The sequence below is a fragment of the Hypomesus transpacificus genome, chromosome 8 (assembly GCF_021917145.1).
Source record: "Hypomesus transpacificus isolate Combined female chromosome 8, fHypTra1, whole genome shotgun sequence".
NCBI classification, from domain to species: Eukaryota; Metazoa; Chordata; class Actinopteri; order Osmeriformes; family Osmeridae; genus Hypomesus; species Hypomesus transpacificus.
Window position 1 is genome coordinate 4,485,957 of NC_061067.1, and position 16,123 is coordinate 4,502,079.

The following is a 16,123-nucleotide window of genomic DNA, read 5'->3' on the forward strand; positions in this document are numbered from 1 at the left end:
CAACCCTTCTTTGTAATTATCAGTTCATTCGAGGTGTTTTTTTGGAGGTGGGAAGTGAAATCAACGATCATACCACAGGCAATGGGGGGTGAGGGGGGGTCAGTGGGTGGTGATTGTGTATACTTGTGTGTGTGCTTCTGAAGAGTGAGTGTGGGGGGGGGGTGTGAGCAGATACGTGTGTGTGTGAGAGAGTGTGTGTGTGTGTGTGTGTGTGATTGTGGTGTTCTATATAAAGGCAGCACCTGGGTGTAGGATCCATGTTCACCCTGTGACAGCAGGAGATTCAGCGCTGCAGTGCAGGTGCTCCAGAACCTCTGCTCAGGCCTGTTCTTCATTAGTATTTGAGGTTTCATCTTGGTTCTAGACCAACTCAGACATCATTTTAGATGATCAATAGAGAAATCCACGGAGCTGACAAATAGAAATGAACGGAGATTGAAAGGCGACATTTGTTGAGAGCTACGTATTGATTGCAATCAAACCCAGCATCTGTCAGAATTAGGGTCCTCAGCAGGGGGGGGGGGGGGGGGGCTGGGGTAGATTGTGGGCTCTGCTTGGTGATTTGTAAGTGCTGGCTGCCACTGATGGGCTGGGTGTTGTTGTGGGTGTTGATGTTGCACATGGGGGCATGAGAGACACAGACAGCAAGGGGTGTGAAAACCACAGCACCCCCATCCTGAGCCCCCTGCCCTCTTTGACAACATCACGCCCCCCTCCCCCCAACTCTCCTCCAAACTCACACCCATCACCGCAAGCAACTTGTCGCCGCCTCCGCGTCTCCATGGCAACAGCCGGTTGTCACTCAGACACTCCGTTGCTCACTCGGATTCGATTATATTCACACTGTCAATCCAACTTTGAATTACTGTGCCCGTTATCTTGTTGTGGTGCGCTCCCCTCAGAAGACAAACCCCTTTCAGTGTCCAGCCTCATCTATATTTGGAGAAAAGAGATTATGCTCTTAGGTAAGGCACGTCAAAGACTTTTGTGCCGACCGATCCTGTCCTGATCCGTCTGTGGCGAACGCCGGGGTCATGACCTCCCACAAGTTCTGGGGGAACTTCTGCGCAAAGAAACAACAATTACTGTACTTATTGCAGCTGAAAACCAACCATGCAATTGGTTTAGAGCCAGATCCCACTCTATAAGTCTGGAGCCCCAACCACACTTAGAGTGCTCATGTCCTAACACTAGCAGATAAGGGCCTCCTTTGCCTTATCTGCCTTTGTTGCTCCAGGCAAACTGTGAGGTCATCCTACATTATGGGAACCAATTTATCTGTCATTTCTATAAGTATGTTGGGTAGCAGCAGTTTGACCTATATGTGTGAGTGTGTGTGTGTGTGAGTGTGTGTGTGGGTGTACTCTGCGAGTGCATGCTAGCCAGTGAATGTGTGCTCCCATGAGTTTATGCTAGCGAGAGTGTGTGTTAGTTGTGTGTGTGTGTGTGTGTGTGTTCTGGGCGCGGGTGTGCAAACAGCCCTCAGCTTTCCCACGTGTGTTTACTCACTACTCTTTGAAAAAAGTAAAAAATGAAACCACGGCCACCCCTTTAACATCTATTACATCTGACACCCAGACTTGTGTAAACTCAAAACCCCTTTAATTCTCTGATTTATCTGGCTGCTCTGTCTCCTGGCTGACAGGCTCCGTTCAGCTGGTGCCGTTAATGTCTCTTCATGGAAATGGATGTTCACAGCCCTGTCTTACTCCTTCCGTATCCTATTCAGCCCATTAGAGGATTCAGCGACCAAAGCCCCATGAAAAGGGTTTGCCTGGAAGCGCTGCTAACGAAAGGCATAAGATGTTACAGGGTTGGATTTACGATTTACGAGCTGTATGAACTAATTTGTTCATAAGGTCAGATACAGTCTGAATCAATAGATACATGTGTACACACATACACTGTATGTGTGTGTGATCTATTGTTAGTTGGTGAACCTTGGTGAGGCACACCCACCTGATGCTAAACACACATTGCACTGCTCAGGCAGGGGAAGATAGGAATGAATTGTCTGTTCAGTATGTTCCTCTGAAAAATAGCATATTTGATGATGGACTGCATAGAACATGTCCATCTGCACTAATGATTCACACAACAGGATCAAGAGCCCAAAAGATGTCAGTTATGTGGGATTAGTCAGGAGGAATGCGTACATATGCTGGAGATAGTGTAGATAACATGTGCTCCGTCAGTCCATGGAAAATATTTGAATCTGACAAGAACTATGTGGAGCCAAGAAAACCGTTCCGGTTTCTGTTTTGATTCATTTATGTTTTTGTTGAGTATTAGAGTGTAAATTATTCAACAAATTTCACTGGATTCTGCCAGTTTTAATTGGCAGACAGTCTCCCCAACCTACTCAGAGTCCTCCTACCTGACAGTCTATAGACACAAGCATTTAATCACAGATGGCAAGTGACAATCCTGGTCGACCACTGCGATGCACTCTGCATGGAAGCCAGAGTGCAGCCATGGAAGACAAGGCTTCTGTATCAGGTCTACTTTAAATGCAGGCCTGAATGTTGTGACTATGTGATAATTAACTGTGAAGGGCTTTTAAGATAGCTCTTGAAGGCTCTCCCTGGGTTTTCATGGTCTTGGGAGAGGTTGGGGTTCGACGTTTAGAGTGTGCGATTAGAAGAACAGAAGAACAGCTGTTAAGTCTGTGAGATGTGCTGGCATCATACTGGAACAGGCAATGTGTTTTTGACTTTAGCTGTGGCCTGGATGTTTGTTCAGAGGTTATTGGTTCTGGAGAAACACCTCTTTGCACAGATAGGTGCCAGCATTGAGATATTCAACCGTGCAGGATTTGCTACTGGATGTTGTTGTCTAGAAGTATACTTGTAAGGTATAACACTGCGGGAGAGTCTTTAGCAGTATGATCAATGAATGTAACGGGAGTCTAGAAGGTCTCTCATGGCCAAGCTTTTAAATACGATTTGTAAGACTTTCAAAGCAAACCTAAAACATCTTAAAACTACAGTATAAGTTGCCCAAAAACACTTACTTCAGGCTGTTTGATTTGTGTGGCAACAATTGTTTAAACATGCAGTACATTATACATGTACAAGGGAGTGAGAACACAATCCACAAATACTGTTTACTCCACATTAAATCTCCCATGAACAAGATACCAGAGATGTTCTTCTTTTTTGCCTGCAGCAAGCAATAAAGCACAGCTCATCACAAGTCAATTTAACAATATGAATTCTGTACAGTTGCTGAGTTGCCTGGTGCGGTTTTTATGGTAAATCTTCATCATGAATAGACTTCTGTGTTTCTGAGCCTTATCGGGAAATAAACCTCGCCTTTCAGCAACAGCAAAATCTGTATATTTATGACTCTGACATTGTCCAGCAGTCTGCTGATGAAGTGCATAATGTCAGATGGAGAAACATTGATGTTGAGCTGTCTCTTGTGTTCATTCTATGTTGAAGACCATTGGTGAAGAGTTCCTGAGTGTAACAACGCCAATAGACAAACACATTTGACTCCTTCACATCCTGTGTCTTTTAGAAAGCGTTAGATTTGTAAAAGGAAATGTCATCCTTAAGAGCCTCAGTGGCTCTTGCCAAATAAGCACTTACTGCAAGTGATAAGTGATGTAAAACCATTGCCAATGTCATAAAATAAATCTTTTCAATAAATCAAATTCAAGTTGATTTGCTCCATTTTACTCAGGCTATTACCTTGGCTTGGTGTTGGGAGCGATTTATATGGGTATGTGCATTAGCCTATACCAGAATAGAACCAAGTCACCCAACCATGTTTTTTCTAACAGAGCTTATTTATACCGCCACCAACAGAGAAAACATGTCCTCGGCTTTAGATTTATGGCCAGAAGATAATCAAGCCATTGGGGTTGGATTCAATCAATCAACCGGCCAATCAGAGGCCGTAATAGCCAATTTGAAGAACAGGGGGAGCCAATCAGGAGTGATTCAGCCTGTCCTCTGCGTCCCCAGGTGATCCAGACCATCAGTGCGGTGGACAGTGACGAGCCACCCAGCGGGCATCGTTTCTACTTTGCCCTCGCTGCAGCGGTCGCAGGAAATCCCAACTTTACCCTGCGAGACAACAAAGGTACCGCTAGTGTCATACATGTGCATCATCCACACACATGTGCATCCTCCACACACATGTGCATCCTCCACACACATGTGCATCCTCCACACACATGCTCAACCTCCTCACACACTCACAGTGCCAACCAAGAACAACACAAGCACATTCACAGTGCCTACATTCAACACACACACATTCACAGTCCCTACATTCAACAACACACACATTCACAGTGCCTACATTCAACAACACACAACTCAGAGTCAGATGGCTGAGGGGTTAGGGAATCCGGCTATTACTCAGAAGGTTGCTGGTGCCAAATGACGTTGTATCCTTGGGCAAGGCACTTCACCCGTACTTGCCCCGGGGGGAATGTCCCTGTACTTACTGTAAGTCGGTCTGGATAAGAGTGCTAAATAACTACATGTAAAATGTAAATTCACAGTCCTTACATTCAACAACACACACATTCACAGTCCCAACAATATTCAACAATACAAGCACATTCACAGTGCCTACAGACACACACACATCCAGTGCCTACTGTTTCTCTGCACAGACTTGATACCACCATACCAACTAAGTCTCCACTGTAGCTCTTTAAGATCACATTTACTAGCTCTTTAAGCTTGCATGTCATTTACTTGCAGGTAATTACGTTCCTACCCCTTCACCATAACAAGCCAATCACTCACACCCTGACCAAGTCTTAACACACACTGAGAGAAGAAATATTGTAGTTCAATGTTGAGCCGTTACTTAGCACCTGGCTCTGCTGGGTGCTGTGTGGTGACAGTGTAGGTTTGACATGCTTTCCACTGTAAAGCAACCATAGCCTTGAAGCCGTACAAGGACTTGGTCTGTCAAACTAAGCTAGAGATTCTTACAAATCCTCAGTCAAGGGTCAATGCTGAATGATTATTTATGTACTTGTTCATTATTATTATTATGATGTGTGGGTGTTAGGTGTATGAATGTTAGATTTATGGTGTATGGTAAATATGCAGAATATGACATGTACATTGTAGTGTTAAATGTTATAGCTAATCAAGGTTTTACGTGTACTATAATGATCCCAATTGTTTTTAATCTGCAAGAGTATCAAGCCCCTTTTACCAAAGAAAAGTAATAATTTTTGTGACAGTTGACTTGGTCGTCTTGTTATTCATTGCTGTTCACATGAGCTTAAATTTCAATGTTGTTTGAATGTGAATGTGGTCATGGAACAAATGGCCAAACGTACTCAATAAATGGTTAATGGAGGACTCTGATGGCCTCTTCATATATGAGATTGTGTTAAATACCAGTCTACGAATGACTTGGCTGCTGCAATATTAAACTTCATGGAAATTACTCTCCCTGACCCCGCAGAACTCATTCTGTTTGTGTTAATGAAAATTACCAGACAGCTGTTCTCATCTATTCCATTAGTGAGACTCCTATGTCTATCTAAATATATGTTGTTGCAGTGGCTCATACAACAGCTGTTGATGAGATGTTACGTAATGATTGACAGTTTTCTATTTAGTACACCTAGGTTGAAAATGCTAACAAAAATAATTTCAAGTATGTAAGTATATTTAATGCGTCTTGTGTGGCACAATGAAACCCCAAACCACCTTTCCCACCTGGCCCTTCAGGCATTCATAAACAAACAGACCAGTACTTTAGTGGGGTTATAAACAGTTAGTGGGATTATTAGTGGGATTATAAACAGTATTTTTATGGGATTGTTGTTCCTAAACTGTCCAGGTGCTAATACAATAATGCTTTGATGGTTCTTGTCTTCCTCCTGATTGACCAGTCTCCTCACCCTCCCTCGCAGATAACACGGCGTCCATCGTGACGAAGCGAGCCGGGTTCAGGAGGCGGGAGCAGTCCATGTACCGCCTGCCAGTGCTGATCATGGACAGCGGTAGCCCTGCCCTCAGCAGCACCAACACCCTATCGGTGAGCGTGTGTGACTGTGACTCGGACGGCGAGGCCCTATCGTGTGGAGCGGTGGCGTACACGGCGACTGGCCTCAGCACCGGAGCTCTGCTCGCCATCCTGGGCTGCATCCTCACTCTGCTGGGTGAGATCACACACATGCACACTTACACATATACTGTACATGTGAACACACACACATACATGCACACTCACACACTTACACAGTACACATAAACACACACACACAAACATGACTAAATTGACATCATCACATTATCTGTCTGAAATCTGCTTATGTTCTATGAAGGTTTAGCAGTTATAGTGGTGTACTTATCTCCTATCTAAGGGCCATCAGGCTAGGTTGTCTGCAGATAGCGAGGTGGGGGTCAATTCCCTGTCAATTCAATTTGTTACAAATTTTAATTGACTTTGGCAGTTCAGCTTAATTGAGGTTATTCATAACGTCTAATGATTTACATGATATTAATGATTAAGAAAAAAACTTGGGGAATACATAACATTTTCCTGGGAGTTGCGTTCTTAATGAAGCACCCACCCTGACCCTTCTATGATAGAAGTAGATCTGTTGGATTGATGACAAGTGATTGGTTAATTAACTCTCTAGAGATGTCTTAGTTTCAGGGAATAAAAGTATCCATCTTAGTCTACTTCACTCTTATTTTTTAACTTAATTTAACCTTAATTTAGGCAGGCAGCTCCTTTGAGAGATAGTGGTTTGTTTGTGTGTGCCAGTCTCACAGTGATAACCGCATCGTTTGGTGAGCTATTTGTAATAATGCTTTGAACTTTTTAAATGAGATTGAATTAACAAAGTTAAAGTAAGATGCAGCATCGAACAATCATAAATGGGGTGTTTCATAGCCAATAAAACCCACATACACAACATTCAACCACACAGCACAGGCAGCCCCATTGTTTTATGCACTGGTACACTTTACTGGAAGTTGAGATTGAGTCTAAGCAGAAACACATAATAACGAAATAAATGTATCTGAGAGGGTCGAAAGTCACTTTTGTTTCAGCTCTCAGAAATGTGCCTCATTCACTGCAACAAGAGAATACTTTGGTGATAAATGAGAATTTCAAAGGAGCAGCAGGTAGGAGAGGGAGTCTGTGGAGCTCTGAACTCAGCATGGACAATGGAACTCAGGCTCTGTGCTGCTCTCCATGGCCCCAGGCCACATTAGAGGAACTAATGGCCTCTAGTTTAATATACCTCCAACCCTGTGTGTGTGTAGGTATGTGTATGTGTGTGTGTGTGCGCACACCTACACCTGCATGTGTGTACCTGCTTTAGCGTATGCGTATACATCTCTTAAACTGCCCTCAACTGTGGCTCCACTGTCTCAGACAGTTGCATTCTCTTCACAATCCTGCAGAAGTTCCCTCCTTTCCTTCTCTTCCCTCATCCACTTTTTTCCTCTGTCCTTTTTTCTCTACCCTCTCCTTTCTTTTTCCTCTATACTCCATCCCTGTCTTCCCCATCTTCTCTCTGTCCCCTTCCCACACCTATACACACACACTTTCACACACACACATACACACTCACACACACCCACACACACTCTGGTGCATTAACACCCCACGCACAGGCTACTTTCCCTCTTCCTGGTCCGTCAAAACCCGGTTCAATCTGCCATCCTGCAGTTGTGCCTGTGATTGCATGTGATTGCATTGTTTGGCCTGCAAGGAAAGCCTTGAATCAGACCTGTGGAGGTGTTGCAGTCTTCCTCAGGTGCTGTCAGCTGCTCAGACCTGGTCTCTCATCACAGCCAACGCTGCAGGCCAATCCAGCCCCCAGCCCCACCTGATTCCAGTCATCTTTCATCATTGTAGTCTAATAGCCCCATAGGATTTCCTTTTGAAATGGAGCCGTGCCTCTCAAGTCTGGCCGCCCCTGAACTGGGCATGGTGTTCATTAGAAGGCACCAGGTAGACCTCCATCTGGAACCTGGCTTAGCTGCTGTAGCTCACTGAACCACCTGTTGTAAGAGGTCCTGTGTCTGTTTAGATCTTAGTGAGTGCCTTTCTGTGTGTTCAATTGTGTGTGTGTATGTGTGTGTGTGTGTTGTGTGCTTGTGTGTGTGTCAGTCTGTGGGTGATAAAAAAGGCGAGAGAGTATATCATCTCACACTTTCACACAAGGCGGTCGTTAGTCATAGTTTCATTCCCCACCGTGACAATGGATTTGATTGTCCTCACTGCAAAGTTTTCACCTGCGTGCACTACTAGACACATCTTCACACTCTCCATCTTAGTTTTATTCAAATGTCATTTCCTTTTATTCCAGATGAATATGCACAAGGTTACTGCCACATTCCACAGAGCAAAGCTGGTTGACACATCATTCATTGAGAAGACGTAGAATGTCTCTCCAAGCCTGAGTGCAGGTCAGGGAAGGCTTCATCTCAGAAATGTCTCATTAAAACAGTTGCCATGGGCCGCTTGTGCTGTCGTGGTGGCATCGGTCATTTGCCTTTTATAGAGACTTGAGTGTTCAAACTGCAGGGCATATTCTTGTTGCCTCTGGGGAGGTGAATTGTATACCTCTGTTTGTCTGTCTGTCTGTCTGTCTGTCTGTTTGTCTGTTTGTTTGCTTTTTTATCTGTTTGTCTGTGTGTGTCTCTGTATACCTGTCTGTCTCCCTGTCTGCCAGTCTGCCTTCCTAGCTGCCTGCCTGTCTGTCTACCTGCTTGTCTTCGTGTCTGCCTACCTGCCGGTCTGTCTGCCCTGTTTAGTGTGCACACATTCAAATGGTGGCATAGCCTGAAACGTGCGGCATAGCATGTCCTAGAAATCACTAAGTGACTGTCCTACCAAGTAAGCGATCAGCCTTGGGTTTGCATGAACTCAGCATGACAGCGTCCAGACGGCCTGCATTCTTCCCCGAGTACAAGACTGCATGCTACACTTCATTATAATCCTGTGTACTGGTTAGGAGAGCGCTGCAAAGAAAACCATCCTTGCTCAGCATTGATTGTGCTTGATGGATCGTTTAAACAATTCAATTACTGCAAATCCAGGATAACACCGAATTGCTGTTTTATTTTCCCCTTACACGGTTTAGTGTCTTCAGTGTAAATCCGACATGAAAAGCGTATTCACTGTGTGATAGTGCTGGGCTTTAGTGGAAGAGGCTAGTGTGCGGATATCATCCAGGCCTCTTCATGGCTGTCACGGTGGGGTAGTTCATATGCCTGGCCACGCTGCTTCCCTCTCTCAATTGGCAGTTGGCCGACACCCAGCATGTGACATACGGCCCCCAGCTCTGAGGTAAGGCACCAAAACGACAAAGAGCTTAGCTGGAAAGTACGGGAAATATTCCATTTTAACATTCCACGTGCCTCGTGATTCACTCAGCCTGCCGGAATGGAATGATCTGGAAATTTTGAACAAGAGCTACTGCGAATGCTGTGACAGGTGACTCTATGTCTATAGACGCCATGCTAGAATGTTTTCTCTCAGAGGCAACATTTACCACAGCCCCAGGCACAGTGCATGTTCACAGTAGGAATGAGCTGAGGTGAACAGGCAGCACTGCCAGGCACTGAGACACTAGGTAGACTGACCACTCCGGTACTGACTAAGACAAGGCTGAGTTCTACCTACATACCACTGCAGCGGAGTACAGCCAGCCAGCCAGCCAGCCAGTCACTAACAGCAGCAAGAAGAGGGCTATCCATTCATCAGCTTCTCCCCCAGCCTTTCATGTGACACTGCCTCCCCTCCTCCTCCTCCATTTGCTCTCTTATTATGAGGTGTGAAGCGGTGTTTGCCTTCGGTTCTACGGTCTCTCTCCCTTGCCCGTGGAGCCCAGACATGGCTAAGGGAAGAAATATGGGGCCATGGAGCGATATTTCACTGGCACCCGCGTGACAGTGATGGATGGAGGATCATTAGACATTTGCCAGTTTGCGAGGGTGCGGAGAGTTATTTTGAGAAATAATATATGGGAGAGGGAACAGGGATTGGAGGAGGGGTTCACGGAACTTCTGAGAAGGCCCAAGATTCCAGTTTGAGGAACTTTCCCACCAGTTAGGACGTTCTGTGCAAAATGGAGGAAGGTGGAAGTAATGGAGTGTATATTACTCTGTGTTGTGCAAGGGTGTCTGTAAAAATGTTTCCTATTTGTAAAATTTGAGTCATGATTCTTATTTCAAATCAAAACACGGATTAATACTCCTCCCATATCAATATTCCTTTAGGTTTAAGTTAATAGTTGCACCAATATATATTTTTTATATATATATATATCAATATTGGACATGTAATGTAAGGTTATGCTGCTGCTCTGGTCCTCAGTGATGGTGCTGCTGATCGTGAGCATGAGACGGAGGAAGAAGGAGCCTTTGATCCTGGAGGAGGAGCGGGACATCCGGGAGAACATCGTCCGCTACGACGACGAGGGCGGCGGGGAAGAGGACACCGAGGCCTTCGACATGGTCACCCTCCGCAACCTCAACGTCATCCGGGACCCCAAGGTCCGGCGCGACGTCACCCCAGACACGCCCACCTTTTTCCCGTACCCTTCCTCCTCCTCTTCCTCGCGCCCCGCCTACAAGACGCTGCCGGACAACGTGGTGTTCCGAGAGTTCATCTGGGACCGGCTGAAGGACGCCGATGTGGACCCGTCCGCTCCGCCCTACGACTCTTTGCAGACGTACGCTTTCGAGGGAAGTGGCTCGGTAGCAGAGTCCCTGAGCTCACTGGAGTCCCTAAGTACAGACTCAGAGCACAACTACGACTATCTCAGCAACTGGGGTCCACGTTTCAAAAAGCTGGCCGATCTCTACGGCAACAGCGACAGCAGCAGCGTCTTCTCATAGCCAAAACTTATTTTCCTCCACACGCCCCCACCCTCCACCCCCGAGTTCGAGCCGAACTTAGAAAAAGCCAACAATAGGCGTTTATTGTTACAGTACCTGAGGATAAAATGATCTCTTCTGCCATAGTGGAGCAAGCTTCAGTGACAACAAACATGAGATTGATAAGCAAAAAAAAGAGAACATACCGATCTTGACTTCAAAGGATGTGGTTTGTTTACTTCCCTTGTTAGGATTTTCAAAAGTGTGACACCACAAGTTCTGAAATGGACTTCAAAAGGGACATGACTGAAGGCAAAACCTTGTGAGCAGAGACATTAAAAGGTTTTGTGATGCTGGACCGGGGTCCAGTCATTGACAGCAGATCACATCCACAGTACAGTACTTTTTAGAGAAGGCACCTGCTCTTTCATTACAGCAATGAGTACAGACCGAGCACTCAGACCCAGAATTCCTGCTTTGATGGGTTTCTTTGCTCTTTTGGCAAAACAAACGAAAAAAAAACAAGAAAAACAAAAATCCCACAAACTTGAACAGAAGTACTGGGCCACTTAGCTAATTGGTAGTCCCTCGCCCGTTCCTTTTTCAAGTCATTGAGTGTGTCGATGTTTTGTTCCGTTGGTCAATTTGAAACAGATCTGGAAGACAATCGCCTTGGACTTGAGACAGATTCCAGACAAACAGCTTATCAGGTGGTTGAACATCTCAGAGTGGTTTACAAGAGCCCATAGCCAGCCGCACACACTGGACCTACCTGTTAGGGGGGTGTATTCACAGCAAAATAATGACATGTTGCCAGTTTGTTTGTCTCCTTTGGTATGGAGGTAAACATGCATTTTATTCCTCTTAACAATGCATTTTTCTGATATTACCGTGTGGTGTTTGCCTTTCAATCTCTTATCCTTAGGCCAGACTTGTTTCTATTGCCAAGTGGAATTTTGTGTAACAACAATGTGGTAATGATGTAAAACACAGTACCAAGATAATTTTTTTCTTTGCCCTTGTTTGCCCTTGTTTGCCAAGGAATTGTTTATGGTCAAACATGTTACATTTGGAGAGCTTTGTTGAAAGGGTTGGCATCAACGCTGTGCAGGGTCCTGAAAGGTTCCTGGAAACAAGACGCTAACGCCTGAAGAACGTCTTTGAATCTGGGAATGATTCGCTTGAGTGACTTAACTGGACAAAAATTCCCTGGTATTTGTAGAGAGTGTATCAAATCTTTCTTTCGAGATGTGGTTGGCACAGTTAGATGAAGGTTGTCTGTGGTTCTTATTGTGTTTATTGAAGATAAAGGACACACTGTTCGACAATGGTATTGTGACGACAAATTTGTCATATTTTCAAACAAAATTGGTTTTGAACTGTTACCACTGGACGTCAAAATGTTAACCGAAAATGTATTCTTATTTATTTAGCAGAAGGCAGAAATATGTGACAGATCTTTTTATCCTTTTTGCTGACAATAAAATGGACATTCAGTTCCTCAAGAGACTGGCCTGACTTCTTTCACTTCTTTTATTTCACAAAACGAAACAAAACCCATTTCCCTTTCCTCAAGAACCCAGATGGGAGGGTGGGGAGGGTGGGGGTATGTGGAAGAGGGAGGGAAGATAGGAGGAAGGTTTTCTGTTTATTTCACGTCTCCTTTCTATGGGGCTTTGTAGTTGAAAGGCCCGCATGAAACAAAGTGTCAGACTTGGCGCTCTGCAGAGGCGTGTGATGAATGGCGGCTGCTCTGCCAGTCACCGTAACTAGCCTTTTGCAAATTAGGCAGGTTCTGCCCCTGTGGTTGGTGAGGCTCTAGGTCAGGGCAGATACCTCTGCTGGGGGCATGGAACAACACACATTTATTGTAGCGTATTTGTGTAATCCCTGTTGTTTTTCCAATTGGTTGTGTGTGTGTGTGTGTATATACTGTACCTCACCCTCTTCAAGGTAATGACTACACACCAAAGCTTAAAGATGTGTTCTTGACCCCATCAGGAATGCAATTTCCTGAGTAACTCAGTCAATTTGCCAAGTAAAAAAAATGAAAAATATATATATTTAAGGGGATTTTATGATTGGACTGTTACAACGAACACATTTGAGATAGATGTTGGTTGATTGGTTGGTTTGAATGCTATCTTTAGTGCCCCTGTCAACATTATCTTGGCCTCTGAATTCTCCCTTTAAATCAACTGAATGTGTGGGAATTTCTTTTACAAGCCAATTCCACACCTTTGACAGCAAGGACTACTACTTATTGAAGTGTAACCCAACATTTAACCTCTTTTATATCAAAGGTAAAGAGCCTGTTAGATGTAATTGAAATGCACCATAACCAGTGTTTTCTTTAAATCCAATTTACTTCCATATCTGTCCAAACAGTTTTTAGGGAATCAACAGTACTGTTATTATTGTGTAGAATCCCAGACAGTGTTCCTCCTATATTGATAACAGTATGTGATGCAACACTGAATACAATGCCTGCTTCGGCTTTCTAAGTCGCCCTCAATAGCTTTGAGTCGTATGAATACAATTGACGGTGCTGTAATTCACCGTGATGCAACAATCAGCAATGGGACTGTTATGCATGCTCGCCCAGGCAGGGTAAATATGCAGTCTTTCTTCTTACAGGTATTGACATAGTTTGCTAAGCTTTGAAGAAAGCAAAAGCAGAACATCAGAAGAGTAGCCTGTGTAGAGGACCCCCACCAAAAATAAATAAAAGGCCGCTATTATGTTCATAGTGGCTAGGGAACAAAGAGGGCTTCTTTGACTGGACGCAACTGGAAAAAGTTTTTGATGTTAGCAACAGGGAAAGTTAGTTGTCTTCTCCAAAGACGTCAATGTCAAATGCCTTTATATTGTCAAGTATTATGTATTCTCAGATTCCAAAAGATGCTACTGTGCACTTTAATAAACTTAACATTTTACAACTTTAACGTTTTGTACCAGGGATAAAGTATGGTTTGAGCAAGTACAATCATTAATCCCAACTTTCTTTTCAGCCATGTACTTTGGCAGCAATTTTACAGTCACACTTCAACATTGATTCTGTAAATTCTCGAGCTGGAAAACATCCAGTAGTACTTATTTGAAACAATGTTTTGGGCTACAGACTGTTTCCCAGGCTCCTTTGTGATCTTGTGTGCTGCAAAATCTGAACAGGTGGTTAGAACCAGAATTATAGTGAAGCTTTGTGCTGAACTTTTTGTCCGGAAAATTGAGAAAATAATGATTAATTGACGTGTCTCATAAGTTCATTACCAGGCTGTGCGCCCGTCCTCCTTGATCTGCTGAAGAATGTTTTCAGTTCCAGGGCAGGAAGGTTCTTTATATCAATCACACAGTGGTCTCCTGTCCCAGGGGCTTATGACACAGATCCAAGTTTTTGTATTTTATATTAGGGAGCTGGTCTGAATCAATACACATCGAGATCTTGCTTTAGCCTGTCTGGGGCTTTAAGGGTTTGAACTTCGCAGACTACTTTTAGAGGACCATTGTATTGTAGATACAGATAGAAAACTTTTCTATCCACAATAATGGAGATGGCCTTTTATCCTGGCACCAGAACCAGCACATTTGGAATCCAGCATTCACCTGTCAATCAAAATCAGAAGAAAGTGTCTTGGAAGCCAAGGGCCGGGGGGTACTTAGTAGCAATCAGGACACTCTGGTATCACAGGCTCAATCTGAACCTGGGCAGATTAAGCTTGCTGGCCCAGGGGCTGGGTAGGCATCAGACCTTTCACTGTGGCCTTATCATAACCATGCATCAGCAACAGATTGTTCTGAAGGCGCGCTGGCCATTTTTAGAGACAAGAGAAAATAGACATCCCCTGCTCCAGACTGTCAGATGGAACATTGCTAATAGAGTCTGACCTCCCTGTATTCGGCTGCAGAAATCACTTGTGTCTAATAGCCTTATCTTCTGGCATGAAGGAGGACTGGTGGAGGGGAGAACATTCATCTGGCAGCCCTCAATCACTGCTGGGACGCAATCATTATTCCAAGACTACTCCTGCAAACACAAATGTATCCAAGTGCATCTTTACTTTTGTGTATTTACCAAAACAGCTGTGATGTCTACCTCTGTATGGTTGGCAGGTGTTGTTGCTACCTGTCAAGATATTCTGGCGAAGTGAACATTAACGCTGTCCAAGTGTGTTTTCTACTGGTGCAGTGAAAAGGACAATTTAATGAGATACCACAGAAATCCCTGCCAACATCTGAGATGTACTGGATAGCAGCAATTAAACAATTTCAACAGCAATTTCTGACCTAAAACTGTCTGATGACTTAAGCTGTAAAGATAATCAGCACAACAGGCATTGCTGACAACATCACATGGAAACAAGTTGCTTGCCCATAAGAGCAGTCAGATATTTTATACTTTTTCTGTGTGTATATTTACCTTCTCTTCAAATCTGACCTAACAACAGCCTGTACCAGTGCTATAATGGCAACACTCACCACATTGTTCTGGCCTATGGCTGAAAATAGATAAAAGCTGGTCTCAGCCTTCACAAACCACATATTGATGCATGTGTCTTCAAAGATATACTCAGCATGAAACTAAACTGCCAAAACTGGGCGAGTTCAACTTTTTGTCCTTCTCCACTGATAGAAAACTTGCCAGTGCTACCCCTGGCCATCCATGGGTGCCTGACGGTGGCAGGTGTGTTCACGGAAGACAGTCTGGGCTCGTCTGGGCCACACCTCTCCCCACAGCACAGTCTTTTGAAAAAGAGAAAAGGATGGAAAGGAAGATCAAAGGGGCCTGCCAGCACCATGTTTTATTCTCTCTCTCTCTTCTCTGCTGCGCACACGGTTCAGCTAGCGCCTTCAGCCTCTGGAGTGTTAGACCGCAGGGCGCTGTAAGGTTCCACTCAAATGAGACCGGTCCTGGACCTGGGCAATATAAATAATTCTCTTGTGAGGTGTGAAAAAGCAACATCTTATCCTAGGGCACCCAGAGAGGCCGAACGACTGTGAAAGTAGACCAGCAATGGGAGAAACTAAAGAATTAACGAGAATTTAAATTTGCCCAAAAAATAAACTTCAATTGAATTTACATTGGACTTATTATTGAAATATCCTTGTAGCTAGGGCCATGTGGTGATTTATTCTACATGTAACTATTTATCACAGAACAGAGTAGAATTGAGGAAGGAGTCAGACAGGAGGCTTTCAGTGTATACTAAGGCTCAGCGAACAATTCTATTATCACTGTTGGCACAGCATCAAAAGGAAACCAACAGTTTGAAACAAGATGTTTAAAGACAATTCTA

The 16,123-nt window shown here is 44.3% G+C and overlaps 1 protein-coding gene across 2 annotated transcripts in view; it reads left to right on the forward strand.

Annotated features, from left to right (window-relative positions):
* The window catches only part of LOC124470431 (cadherin-7-like), a 55,337-nt gene extending 43,006 nt beyond the window's left edge, over positions 1-12,331 (forward strand). For both annotated transcript variants that reach the window (XM_047024309.1, XM_047024310.1), the window contains 3 exons: positions 3,972-4,089; positions 5,897-6,145; positions 10,327-12,331. In XM_047024309.1, coding sequence (XP_046880265.1) covers positions 3,972-4,089; positions 5,897-6,145; positions 10,327-10,850 — 891 coding nt within the window. In that variant the 3' untranslated portion in view covers positions 10,851-12,331. The remainder of the gene's footprint in view (positions 1-3,971; positions 4,090-5,896; positions 6,146-10,326) is intronic.
* The last annotated feature ends 3,792 nt before the right edge of the window (positions 12,332-16,123 follow it).